General features: G+C 38.9%; 1 protein-coding gene across 1 annotated transcript in view; it reads right to left on the bottom strand.

The window, feature by feature from the left end:
- Positions 1 to 1698: 1698 nt before the first annotated feature.
- The window catches only part of TTC17 (tetratricopeptide repeat domain 17), a 54650-nt gene continuing 42097 nt past the window's right edge, over positions 1699 to 14251 (bottom strand). Inside the window, exons 17-25 of the mRNA XM_054634826.2 lie at positions 12805 to 12975; positions 12208 to 12458; positions 11488 to 11653; positions 9030 to 9150; positions 8549 to 8708; positions 7988 to 8071; positions 6412 to 6531; positions 4094 to 4237; positions 1699 to 2764 (exon numbers count right to left, since the gene is read on the bottom strand). Coding sequence (XP_054490801.2) covers positions 2633 to 2764; positions 4094 to 4237; positions 6412 to 6531; positions 7988 to 8071; positions 8549 to 8708; positions 9030 to 9150; positions 11488 to 11653; positions 12208 to 12458; positions 12805 to 12975 — 1349 coding nt within the window. The 3' untranslated portion in view covers positions 1699 to 2632. The remainder of the gene's footprint in view (positions 2765 to 4093; positions 4238 to 6411; positions 6532 to 7987; positions 8072 to 8548; positions 8709 to 9029; positions 9151 to 11487; positions 11654 to 12207; positions 12459 to 12804; positions 12976 to 14251) is intronic.

Below are 14251 nucleotides of genomic sequence, written 5' to 3'. Positions count from 1 at the left end.
TGGCTGTATGGCAGAGAGAGCACACAGTAGCCAAGCAGCAAATGAACATCTGTACATACAAATTTTATGGGCCTAAGGCAGTACACATTTAAGTACTTACCCAAGATTCAGAAGAAAAACCCATCATCAGACTACTGCAGTTTTGAAAAACCATTTCTAATGGGCAAATTCTCTGAAAATGTGAAACATAGCAAGAACAGCAATGTCCTGCTACCTCCTTGCTGCCAGTTTAAAGTAGGACCACACACAAACTCAGTCTCCTTACATTTTTGCTTGATGTCTGTGTACAGTGCATCTTGCCGGGTTTCTTAAATAAATCAGTAAACACTGCAGTAAGCAAGATGTAAGCTGGTGTGAGTATTAATTAATTACCAATTTCAAGTGCCCAGCAACATTCTCTACGAGCATAATCCTTGCTGATCCAGAAAAGGTCTATTTTAATTCCATCTTTTGTCAAAGCCATGACCACCAGTGCTCCATATATTGGTGCTTTAGGTTCTTAAGGACCAGCCTTACTTAGACTTAAATCCCAGCATCTCCCAGCAGCAGTGAGACAGATGCAGTAGAAAAGAGCTCAGCACATGGCAACCACTTGATTTAACCATGTGATACATTAGGAAACCATGTTGTAAGGTACACAGTCTGTACCAAGCTAGGTTTTTGCATACTACATTTTAAAACTAGTATATGAAATGGAAGATTTACCAAATGTATTTAAGTGACTCTCAATACTTATTAACCACTATAAAAGTGAAGCAGACTGGTTAACAAAACTGAATAAAAGCACCTGCTCTGCACATTAATTCAAGGAAAAGCCTTTGTTCTTTCTTCCTACATCAAATGGAAATTCTTTCCATTTACTTGCACCTTCCTTGCTATTTTCCCCTTTCACAGCTCTATGTCAGAAATCTTTGTAATTCATTATCCCAGTCCATGATCCTAGTGGTGGTATTAGACCTTTCACGAAGTGATCTTCCTCTTGGAGTTTATACAGAGATACAGTTATGCCTGTCTCCAGCCAACAACATTCAGCCTTCCAGTAGCCTTGGGAAGAACATAAAATCTGACATGCTGTTGACTCTCTTGACAAAAATTTGACAGGTTCACACACTTTTAATAAAAATCTACCCAACAGCAGCACTTGCTCATACCTCTGTCAGGATTCCTAGATAAATGGAAATTACTTGCAATAAAACAGACGTAAAATTTGCATTAGAACTGCTCATCTTCAGTCATATATAAAAATATTCAAGGATCCTTTTATGAAGTAATAAGTTCCACTATAATAAAAATTACACTGATGTCACAGTTTCTACCACTGCCATACTTACTCTTAATTTGCATCAATGAGACAGGAAAAATATTGGGGGAGAAAAAACACCCAGTAAGTTCAAAAGCATTGTTAGTTCTTTAAAAAGAATCACAAAGAAGCATGTTTAACACTAGAAGCTGCAGAGTGGCTTACATGACAGCTGAGTTAGTTAACTTTTCCTTATTTCCTTCTGCCACAAACAGAGTGAGAACAGCGGTGCAAGGAATTTTCCAAGGAAATCATTGTGCAGGAAATCATTGTCTGTTCAGGATTGTCCAAGGCTTTCCTGGCTCCCAGCTCAGTCTGCTCCCAAGGAAAGGCTGTAGCACCTCCAGACTAACCTGCACTCTTGTGAGTGGCGCATCACATACACAGTACAGGAGAAGTTGTTCATAAACAATTTATTTTATTTCAAGTATGTGCCCTTTTTGATTCTGGAGAATCATGTCCTCCACCAACCAAAGACAGAACTGATTTGGAAATCTTCCACCTGACTTTTTTGCTGTTGATACCTTGACACCATGTCCCTCCTCCTCCTTGGCAGCTGAAAGTATGGCTCAGGGTGAGCATAAACTTGCACCTCATTCCAAAACGGCTAGAAATACAGTGAACAAAGAATTAGTAAATCAACCACTCAGGGAGGCAGAGGGCTATGAATATACAGACAAATATAAAAACATCTCATTGGGATTTTTTACCAATTTTTTTTTCCTGCAAGTATGATTAAAAACTACTTTGACTTTAGGGTCCTGCTGTTACCTCCTCCTCATTCCCCAACAGAAACGAAGAATTCCAATGATGCTTCATGTTTCTCATGTTTTTTTAATAAATATTTAGAAGTCTGTTCCTCTCCTTCCAAAAAAGCAGGTAATGTGGTATGGAGTGAACAAGACTGGACAAAGCATGAGTTTCACATGGATGAATTGCTGATTATCTCTTCTTACTATTTGGTATGGTTGTGTGCTTTGCATTTCCAGTGGCTTAGATTATAAGACATGAAGCAAGTTATTTTGGATGCTGATGCCAATCTGAGCATTACGGAAAAACTAACAGTGCCTAGGTCCTGTTACAGGTGGTCATGGACTCATGGAAGTTTCTTGGTTTAATATTTACACGGATGTTTTAAAATTACGGTCTGTGAAATATATTTTCCAAAGATGCTCCTCTATTTGACAAAAAAATAATAAAAGTACCCTTGATCCAAATCTCATCTCTTTTTAACAGTCTTGTTAAAAATTTCAATTCATCAATTTATCTTAGCACACTTAAGAGCAGAATAGAGAATAATGACATTTTTAAAAAAGAGAAAGATGCTGATCTCTAAGGAGACCGCCGCTCTTTTTTCAGAAGTAAATGACACTGAATGGTGCGGATTCGGTTCTTTGCTGGGGCAAACTCCGGCTGAAGCTTTAGTGTTGACTCATACCATTTCATGGCCTTTTCAAACTCCTCCTGTGGAGAAAGAAACCCGAGCGCAAAGAGTCAGATTCTAAAAACAGTGAACACATTTTCTATGCCTTTCCCATCCCAACCAGTTGTGCAGCATGATATGCACAAAAGTAAAAAAACCAATCCTTGTGATTTAGGATTTTTTTCCTTCTCCCACAAATAACTGATGTTTTCTTGGGCTAATGACTCAGTTCTGCATAATCCATGGAAAGGAGTCAAGTTATTGCTGAGAATTATTGACCAATGTTCTCGCATTTTCTTTTTAATATTACACCTCTGTATTCTTGCTGCGCAAGTAACTTCTAAAAACAGATTTCAGTCAGAATTTGAGTAGATCAAAGCTTTAAAATCATGGACAATGAAAAACCATCACATTTTCTGAAAAGCTAACATTTTTAGAAACAACCTGAAATTATTTTAAAAAAATTACTCAATAAAAAGAGTAAACCTAAACAAAACCCCCCCAAAACTTAAAAGTGCATACAATAGCTAAACAATTTCACTTGATAAACTGGACTCCAGGCTGGTAGTTAGAAGCATTCATGTGGAAATAGCATCTATTTTTGTAGAGCTGAAATCTCATTACCTACGCCACCCTGCTTTTTTATTAACTAGGAAAGCATGCCAACATCCAATAGTGTATTAGAGGAAAAATGAGAGGAGAAAAGACCCAGAACATTCTGGGGCTTTCAGTTAGTTTCATCACTTATTTTTTTTCTCTTAAGTTCCTTTTCTCAGTAACTTTAGCTATGAAGTAGAGATAATATGAATTTCTGGCCATATCATAAAGACTAACTAGATCAAGGTGAGTTTTAAATCTTGATCTTAAAAGGTGTATTTTAATAGTATATATAGACAGTACAAAGAAATTTGAGTTCAATCTGAAAATTATATTGGGCATTAAGAATCCAGATATTGAAATGAACGTCCCTTGTGTTTGTTCACCACAACTGAGAGTTGGGTTTTACTTATTCCAAGCTTAGCTCTTCAAGACAGAGACCAAATTCATCATCAATTTTCCAGTATGATAAAAGTATCTTGTATTTAGATGAATGGACAACCCAAATTACCAATTGTTTGCTGCTGTCTTTACAAAGCTTGGCACACAGCATTCTTAAGCCAGCTTATAAAAATGTTGGCCTTAAAGTATTAAATGACAAATAGGGGTAAAATAAGTAGTAAAAGTTTTGTCTTTCTAAAGATACTAATTCTTGATGATCATACCAAATTTCTTGAACATTGCTCCTTCAAAATTATTTGTGAGAATAAGACTTTTACATACATGTAAATAGGGTCCCAAAGACAGCTCTACCTGGGCAAGAGCACACTCACCATTGCTACATACACATTGGCCAGTGTGAAATGATTCACCACGAAGTGCGGCGCTATTTCCACTGCCATGGTAGCCACAATGATGGCATCATTCCAGAGTCTGGCATTGTGGAAGATGTTTGCTAGGCTTATTAGTGGTACATCCTGTAAGAGAAGAGCAAGCAACAAACAGTTTCTTTCCATTGCAATTGTCTCAGGATCAGCAAGACAAACAGAAGAATCCACCACCAAACCACACTCATCTGGTTCCTACCCACTTCCCTCTCTTTTGATGTTGAGAATAATGATCCAGACCAATTTTAATACAAAACTACATTTGAACCTGAGTTACAAACAAAAAAACCTCACATCCACTCACAATAGTGACAAACATTACTCTTGGACAGAAAAAAGTCAACGATTAACTCACTTAAGTGAAAGTACATTTAGTTTTTAGAAGCTCTTAGACTATTTTTCTCTCCAAAGATGAGGTGCACTCTTTAGAGACAAGAGAAGCTGTTTTGTTTGAATACCCTCCTTCAGCTCTTGCATAAAAGGAAAGGGAATATGAACAAAGGGGACAGCAGGGAAGAAAACACGGTCTAATCATTAGTGCAACAGATGCATCATTTTTTGTCCTGCCTCTGCCACAGAATTGTTATTCTGATGCTGAGTAATAGCTATAAATAAAATTTTCTCAGCTAGACACTGATGGTATGTTCTTTATTTCCTGGATTTCCAGACTGTGACCTTGTCTGACTGAAAAAACTGTAGAGCCCTGGCAGCCATAACAAACTCTCTGGGAGCTGGGCCTCAAATCTTCAAAATACCGCTTAGTACCAAGGCTTAGGTGCCTTCAACAGGACAATAAAAAGTTCTGGATGTATGTGATCCCCGTTTCCTTGACCTTCACATGTCAAGGAATACCTGTGCTGGACAAGTTATTCTTGTTTGAAAAGCAGATATTATGGAAGTCAGGATCACAGGAGAAGTTCACAGGAAAATTAATTACCCTTTATTTTCATGAGAAAAGTCAAGAGAAAGTTGCCAAAGTGCATAAAAACAAAGAGGAGGATAAACCAAAATACACAAAATAGCTTTTACTCAGAGTTAGCACTGAATTAAAAGTTGCAGCTCTATCTTTAGAAACAAAAACCAGAGTTTTCTCTGGGGGCAGCTTCAATATGGAGGACAAAAACAAGGCACAAAGTCGGAGAGTCATACCGTCTCAAGCAACATTATATCATACTTCTAGAAAAAAGCATTACTTCACCATAATTTTGAAAACCTGTAGTTTCCAATCCATAATCTGACCCCTACAAATCACACAGCTAAGGACTCCTCTACTGAGGAACCAATTACATGGAAAGACAGGAAAATAAGCAAAAGCTGGATGTGTTAGGTCTTGGTTCCAACCTTGTTTTAAATGGATAATGCAAATAAATAGAATTATAGGAAATATACAAAGGATATGCAGTGGGGATGTGCATTTCTTAGTTGAGGCATTTCTGCTGTTAATGGCTAAACCTTCCTAATAATATCCTGAAAGCATGAATTACTTCGTCTGGCAACTTTCAGAGAAAGGTTGAAGACCAAGATTCCAGTGGAATTTGCATTTTTCCAGGCTGTACAATTTGTTGCCCAGGTCAAAAAGAAAAAACTGCTATGTTGAGTAAGGAGCCTATATTACATTTACCAGTTTGCAAGAGGGAGCTTGGTGTTTAAGAGCAGACATTACAATGCTCAGCACAGCACCTGCCAAGGTGAAGGGTACAGAGCACTTCAGCCAACTGAAACACTGAAGAGAAGACTGTGTTCAAAGTACTGCCTTTTTTTTGGAGCAAGGAACCGCTGCACAAAATCAAGGACGAGTGTACAACTGAGATTCACAGCCCAAATGCTTAAGATTCAAGCACTTTAGTAATTCCTTTAGATAATCACCTCCCACCCTCTCTAAAAGCACAACCAGAAGACATACTCCCTTCTCTAAAAGCATAACCAGAAAACATACACCCACATCTTAGGTTAGACTTGTCCAGACAACGTCTGATAAAGACTCAAAGTCCTACCTAACAGGAGGAAGTTCAAGTCTGGGATGCCCAGAGGAGATGTCACACCCACTGAACTGCAGGAAATTCCACTGAACCTTTTCTGCAGTTAGCTTTTTTTAAGTCCATACTAAACAAAGGGTGAAAATCTTGGTTTCACCTCAACTAGCTAGTATCTAATACATTACAGACACCTGATATAGTGTTGGCCTTAACAATAGTCTGTGAAAGCTCTGCTGTGACAAGGAAAACATTCTTTCACCTGAGGAGTGGGCACGCATGTGTACACACCTTCATGTGATGGGGTGCATAGTGCAATGCTTGCCGTAAACAGTCAATTGCCTTCTTTCCTTGGCCTTTCACCCTCCAGTAAAGAGCTGCCATGCTAGAGAGGACCCATGAAGTCTGATTCTGGCAAAAGAAGAACACAAAAAACTGTCATGTAAACACTGGTAGCAAATACTCTTCCTACCTTTCACTCTTCCAATTTATTTGATATACTGAGGTAGAGGATGTTACACTTTAAAAGAGCATTAAACTATTTTAAAGCAGCTAAAAGTTTCTGATAACATATATGCAATAACAAGGTAAATGAGACTGCCAAATGAAACAAATTCCAAGTTCAACACCATTTCCTTAGGAACAGAACAGCAGTTAAACAGCTTTCAACAGCAACAGTTTCAGCAGACACAACAGCTTCTAACAGCTCTCTGATGCTAAGCATCTATATGTGCACACACATTACCCAACATGAAGGAAAAAACTTAGCTAAATTAGCTGATTGGACCTGTAGGCTCCCTGCAGTCACTGGAAAGAGAAAGGATGCCCTGGGATGCAGCTCAGTCCAGAAGCCTGCCAAAGCCCAGTCTCTACCTGGCTGACTCCCATGCCCTGTGTTACAAAGGAAAATACTGAGAATTCTGTTTCTAATCTCTGCACTAAATATTCAGCTTATCTGGATAAATCTTGGTGTCTGCAGGGGAAACTAGCATGTAAGCGAAAAAGCTAGTATACATCTAAAGTGAAAAAAACCTAACTCTTGTAACATGAGGATAAGAGTAATGTCTTTACTTTCAGGGGATGGACAAAGCTTTTGGTAATAATTTCAAAGCACAGCAAGTATCTCAGACAGCTTTAGGTCCAACAGGCTAGGGGCACCAAACTGTTTTCATTGAGCTCTCTTTTCCATAGTAGTTTGGGATATTGTCCCTACTAGTTGTAAATACAGAATAGCAATCCCTGACATTCCTGTCTGCTTCGTGGATCCTGTGAAAATTATGCCCCTAATCCTCTCATCCTAGGGCTCACTGCTGAGGTCCTTTACGTAGGAAGCTTGGGTTTCTCTGGGGAGAACAAGAAGTGCAGGCTTGCACATGGTACCACACCTCTCCCTGAACACTGCACCAGGCAGAAGCAGCAGGCTGAAACAGGAAGCCCCTTTGAGCTGTCTGGCAGCAGCATGCCAGGAGTGTTACTGGAGAGGGGAGACATGGCTTAGCTCCACTTTCCATAAGCTCCAAGTCAATGTAGCATAAAGAGAAAGAAGAGGGCTGAGAACTGTTGAAATAGTTTAATAAATCAATAATCAGCAATGCTGCTCACTACAGGGCACAGGAAACACTGGGACATTTGACAAGCTTAGGTTTCAGCAGAGAGATACAGAAGACACTTGATGGTATAAGCATAGGATATGCCTCCACAAAATACCTGTGAGGGCATTACAGATGCTAAATAGACACAAATCCCTAGTCCAAGTACTAATACACTCCTTGAGCAGGATTTCAGACAAACGATTGGAGACCGGATTGACCACTATGCCACTCATGAGCAGTAAGCCCAGACTTCTCATCTTCTCCTTTACACATACCTTTTCCAGAGCTTTGGCTATTCGAGTACCAACTTGTTCTAGTGATTGTGGTGAGTAGTGGTCTTTGCCAAGATTCTGTAGGACCTGTGCAATAGGAAGTAAAAGTACTTAGATGCTGGAACCTGGTAAGAGATGTTGCCTTGCTCATTGGTTGCTTTTTGCCTGGCATTTTTACAAATGCTGTAACCTGCTTCAACCTAAACACAACTGTCTATCTTGAGTTGATACCATCTATATAACACAGTGCTATAACTCCATGACACTGAATACTAAGAACACTAGAAATTCTGAGTATGCTGAGTTGGACTTTACCTTCACTTATTCATTCACAAAGAGCTACAAATACAGAGACACTAATGGTGTTTTAGGATTTCCCTCAGGGCAGACTGTAGATGGCTGGGAAAGCATTCTGGGAAAATTTCATGCTGCACTGTTCTTACAGTTTTATCCAGGCATTCACTCACTGAAAGTCACCTCTGGAGACAAGGCACTGAGCTAAATGCACCTTGAATCTGCCACGGTATGGCCACTTTTGTGTGACAGCCTTCAGCTCTGGCATACCTCTTTCAGCTGACTTTCTCCAGTGTAATGCAAGCTGGCCCGACTAGAGACACCTTGCAGGTGGTCCAAAGTATGCATACTGGCTGGGACGTTTGGGTTACAAAGGGGCTCCATGGCTGGTTCCTGCAGCTGTGTGGCAAAATCAATGTGTTCTGTAATGCTACAAATGTCATAAAACAAGTCAAATTAGTTAAGAGAACAGAATAGTCATTAGAAAGCTCTCTGCTGAACGTAAACTGCTCAGAACCTGGCAGAATCTCATCTGAGTAGCTCAAGAAACAAGAGAAACTGGATCTTTCATCTGCACTTGCACTTTCCAAGACTAATTGATGAAATTCCACATAATGCTTTCAAACTTCTTAGAAATCCTGGAAGTTTTTTCTTACTAACATAAAATCTTCAGTTTACACACACTGAAGACCAAGTAACTGTCCTGCTTTGTGTAAGTAACTTACTTAGGGCTCATATCTAAGATACTCACTCAATGTTTTTAGCAGAAACAGCAAGCCACGTGCTGGCTACAGTTGTAAGCTCTACCCTGCGGAGTTTCAGGCATTCATCAGGACTTGGCCAGCCAAGGCTACGGTAGTCACGCCTTTTTCCTTGAGAAAATAAAACAAAAATAGAAGAAACTTTCTGGAAGGAGAAAGACATTCTACTTCAGTACAATGACTCTTAAAATACTCTATGCCAGTGGATACATCCCCTACATTATAAAAGTCACTGTCTTGCAGAGACATTTCTTTAAGAATGTTCCTGAATCTAAATGGACTGAATGGGACTGGTAGCATGCACAGACAGAACCAGACTGTGCACAAGACAGATTAGGAGATGAAGTTTCAAACCTGTCTCATTACACTTTTTCCAAAACTACACATTAAGAACAATTGCCAATCTTGTTTACAGGTAACGTTGCTACTTAAATGTCCTTAAACCAAATTTGTGAGTCATCATTAATGTTCTACAGCTACAGTTAAAAACTAGTAAAAGTTTACTTGTCTATCTGTTGACAATTCCAGGCAAAAAAACCTGCCAATACTTTCAATGAGTATTGTTTAAGACAGTCAGTGGCTTTTACCATGTTCTTAGACTCAAGATGGAAACCTTCCTGAGACTATTTAACAATTACACTTTAGCTCTCCCACTTTGCAGAGGAGCAAAGCAAGGCAGGGAAAGGTTAAATAACTTGCTTTATGTTAACTAACAGATTACTGAGAGAAACATGAACCTGATCTTCACATCTGAACTAAAGCCTACTGAAATCTTTCCCCCAAATTTGGTAGATACTATATCAAGTCCTAGGAAACTGGCCTGTGTTAAATGTTAGGAAACACTTTCCTCTGGTATCAGAAACATCCAAACTATTTGGAATGTAAGAAAAATTTGCTATAGCAGTAGATTTGCACAGTGGGAAGCCAAGTTTAACAACATGCCAGTCTATCGAATCAGCTACATAGAGAATGTTTCAGTATTTATTTCTAGTTACATGAAATTTTGCCCATTTGGATGCAATGCCTATTTCTCATCCAAGTTACAGCAAACCACTTCAGCATATTTTGCAAATAATGAAGAAGTCTGCAATACCATGAATTTTGGAAAATATTGTGATAAAAGGAAAATTAATTTCGAGATACAAAGAGAAATTTCAAAGGAAAATGATCAGCTCCCATCGCCACCACTGTGAACTATCCAATTGCAAGTTCCTACTGGCGTGAAGGGGAAAGGACATAAAGAGATATGGAAATGCTACAGACACAGTTCAGTAGTGTGGGAAGGAGTGAAACACAAGACAGATACCATCATTCCTCTGTTCTACCAAGAACTCCCTAGGTGATCTTCAATTTGTTACTTAAATTTTGATGATTTAGCTCTTGCAAAGAGGATGCCAGCAGACCCTGCCTCACAGGAATGTTGGGAAGATTACTTTACAATTGAGGGATGCTATGTAATAAAGCCACAGAAGTAACTCAGAGGGAAAGAAGATATACATTGAGGAAAGGACAGGTGTGTACTACTCACAAATGACAGTCTGTTTGCATGTATTCTTTCCCCCCCATTTAAATATTTTATTCAATAACCTACATTTGTCAGTTGCTAAAAAAGGAGGTTGTTAAGATTTAATGTAAAAGCCTTCAAAATGTGAAATCACTTTCCAGGTCATCAAATTGTCAAGAACTAAGATGCACTGTAGAACTTTGCTTACACATCAGCCCCACAACATTAAGATTTTAGCTCCATTGAAAGGTAAGACAAGAAGTAAAGGGGTCAATTACTTAGGTTTTATTCTCTGGCACTATATTAACAGAGTACCCTCCAATTCCTCTTATTCAACTAGCAAAAACTCCATCTGCCTCTCAAAATCTCATCTGTGTTGGTGCAAAACCCTTCTCTTCCATGGCTACACTGTTTTGGAAGACAGTCTCTAAGTTTTCTCTTATAATATCACTGAACAATTATAGCAGAACACTTGATTTTTATTTACTTAATTTTTATTAGACTAAGCTTTCAGCTCTTTCTCTTTGAGTTTTATGTCTTCTGCTTAGCCAGAAGTCTTATTCTGCATCCTGATAAACTAACTCCTCTGCTTATTAAGTTTATCAAAAGAGATCACCAAAGTCCCCTCTCTCTTTTACAACTTCTACTTACAATATCTACCTCTTTCATCCTCCACTCTCACCACCTCATCCCCCAGAAGTTTTGGAAATTAACCAGAAAGTTTTCATTCAACACAAAGTTAGGCTTCACTTCATCAAGAAGTTGCTGATGGAAGAGATTTCTTGGTTTTCCATGTACTCATCTAGAAGGGGCATTTCACTATGTAGTTTTTGTGATGCTTATTTTCAGTAATAAACCAGTGTAACATAAAGGCTGCAAAGGAAATAAACCATAATAATACAAAAGCTGCAAATGATTTGCTATCTCTAGAAGTTGCAGGTTACCTATTGGTCCAGGAGAAGGTATCTTTGGTCCACTGATCTCTAGAGCAGTTTGGTAAAAGTTTTCATTTTCTGCATTAGTCCCTTCTTCCACATTTCTTCCAACTGGCTCCTGAAGATCCAAGCTTTCAACTTTTGGTTTCTTTAAACGCTTGACCTGAAAAGTGATCTACCAAAAGAACAATATTAGCAAGGTTAACAGTAAGAAACACCATGACTGTTTTGCACTATTTGTTTTAGCCCAATGCACTACTTGTTTTAGCCCAAAGATGTTACAGATGAGACCTTTGTCTCTCTCTTTTCCTCCCCATCTCAACTCACTCTCAAAGCCTGCTCCCTTTCACTGCATCACACCATGCAAACCAAGTATGCAACTTCAGACCTCCAACACAAGAGAAAATAAATTTAACTGCTGAAGAACTGAAAGGCATTTTTCATAATACATTTTACTGGCAACACAATGACAAGAGGGATTCCTGTGTTTTCATGCTAACTAGAACTTTTGGTTAGAATATTTTTTTATTTTTAACTGTGATCAAGAAGTTGGTGATGGATTGAAACTACTTGTTCATTTCACACCAGCCATCAACGACTGCGTCTTTTAGGCTCATAGGAGAAGTTCATAGATCTGTATCTCCCAGTACTAAATCCCTTGAACTGTTTTCATCTTTGCCTTGTCCACAACACTTAGTACAAGACTTAAGTAAACTAACTCAAACTTACCCATTCAGCTTCATCATCATCACCACAGTCCCCAAAACAGGAGCTAGCTAGTCCATCCTGAGATCCCTTCTTCAGGACCCGGATTCCCTGCAAGTCCATCCGACGACCTTTTACCTCCAGTGCCCCTTCAAAAGCTTCCTGAGGCCAAGAATTTTCAAACTCATCCACCAAAGCCAGCATCTCTTCAGACATCTGCTCATCTTCTAAACCCTCCACTCCTTCTGAACCATTGCTTTCTGCGGTGACTGTGTCTAAGAGGGAATACCATAAAAAACTATTTTCCCTGTGCTTTCACAAATTGTACAAAAATAATCTTTTTTCTGTGACCTAATTTTTCCCCTTGCACAAGCCAAGTATCACTGACTACTCACTGCACAAAGAGAGAACTAGACAATAATGCACATCTCCTCATCACAAATAAGCATTCCTGTTATGCTTGCAGAAGAATGGTGAAAAGAATGAAACTAGTTTATGGTTACTTACTACTTTATGGACAGAGAGGGGAAAATACAGCTTCTCAGTGGAAAACAGACAGCTCTTCTGAAAAATCTAGAAACAGTTTTATTGGCCAGAACTGATTTTGTAAGGCTGACTTACTTTCCAATCTCAAGAAGGAGGGATCCCTTGCTGAACTCTGAGTAAGGACTTCTGGATCTTCTGTACCTCCTTCAGAGTGTCCTTCTGTCACTGCTGTAGCTGACTCATAGTGGTCATCAAAGTATTTCTCCTTGCCATAACTGCCATCTGGATTTTTTTCATGACAGTGGCCTGAAAGAGAGAAATTTAATGATACACCATGAGAGAAAGCTCTTCCTGGACACAAGTGCAGAAGCTGTATTGTGGAAGCTACCATCTTCTAGTTTTGTGTGGATTTTCTATGTTTTTAATCTATGGATTAAAACAATAATTCTACAAAGTATGAAAGACTTCATTCAGTGATTAAAAACTGATCTGCCCACTGACAAGGGAGATAATGTAAAACAGTTACAGGAAACTATGCTATTAGGTACATGCTGTGAACTACTAATGCAAGAAAAATCAGCTACTTTTCAAAGGAAGGTTGCACAGGAGGTGAGAAATTACTGTGTGCTGGTACCCACTCCAACAAACACTCCCAAGACACGTTTTAGTGACAATACACCATATGAGGTGTTTGCCTGCCACATGAATTTTCACTTAAGAGACCACAGTGGTGACCATGCTTGAGGAAAGAGCCAAGGCAGACTGATCTGGGAATGCCAGGCTGACCTTCTACGCCAGCAACAGACAGCATGTTGGTACAACCAGCTCATGAAAGAGAAAGACAAAAGTTAAGAGCATTAATCTGTGCAAAAAATCAGAAGTTTATACAGCTTAAAATTAAATATCTATAATTTTGTGCTCAGGTTACAAGTTCACATTCCACCAAATGCAAAGATCCAGGAATAACATTGGAAAGAATCCAAACACAGAGTCAGTAATAAGCAGAAATAAAAAAGGGCACACTTGCAACAGTAGTCTTTGAGCATCCTTTAGTACCACATAAGCATTTAGACACTTTAAAGGGTGACCACCTGCATCTTTGTAACAACAGTTTTGATAATAAGTACATTTTAACTACAAATCTCCAATTTTCTAATACTAATTACTTTCCACAGCCAGAGGTGCTTAGGGAATACTGCTAATGATGCCATTCTCCACATGTGTGAGGCTGGGAACTGCCCTGAACCCCAAGGTGCAGCTATGATGCTGAGACACAGACATGTACACATCTACTGCTTTAAAACCCTTCCTTCCTTTATTTCAATCACTTGTGAGTGAAAACAGTATACGTCAACAAATGAATTAAGAAGCCCACAGCTGAATAAAAGCATTAGAGATTGTCAAGTACAGTCTCCATTCTACCCTCTCTGAGTGCAAATTGTATTTCTCCATGCATATGGGAAGCATTATTTTTTTCAACCAGAAGCATAAAATAACAAGAATGTGAATAAAGTAGATCAGTGAGCCCTTTCTACTTCACACAATGATCCTATGGTACAAAGGAAAATTCTAGGTTTTACAC

This window comes from Agelaius phoeniceus, chromosome 6 (assembly GCF_051311805.1).
Source record: "Agelaius phoeniceus isolate bAgePho1 chromosome 6, bAgePho1.hap1, whole genome shotgun sequence".
NCBI lineage: Eukaryota > Metazoa > Chordata > Aves > Passeriformes > Icteridae > Agelaius > Agelaius phoeniceus.
Note: the sequence above shows the minus strand (reverse complement) of the source record. Positions and strands in the feature narration are given on the sequence as shown.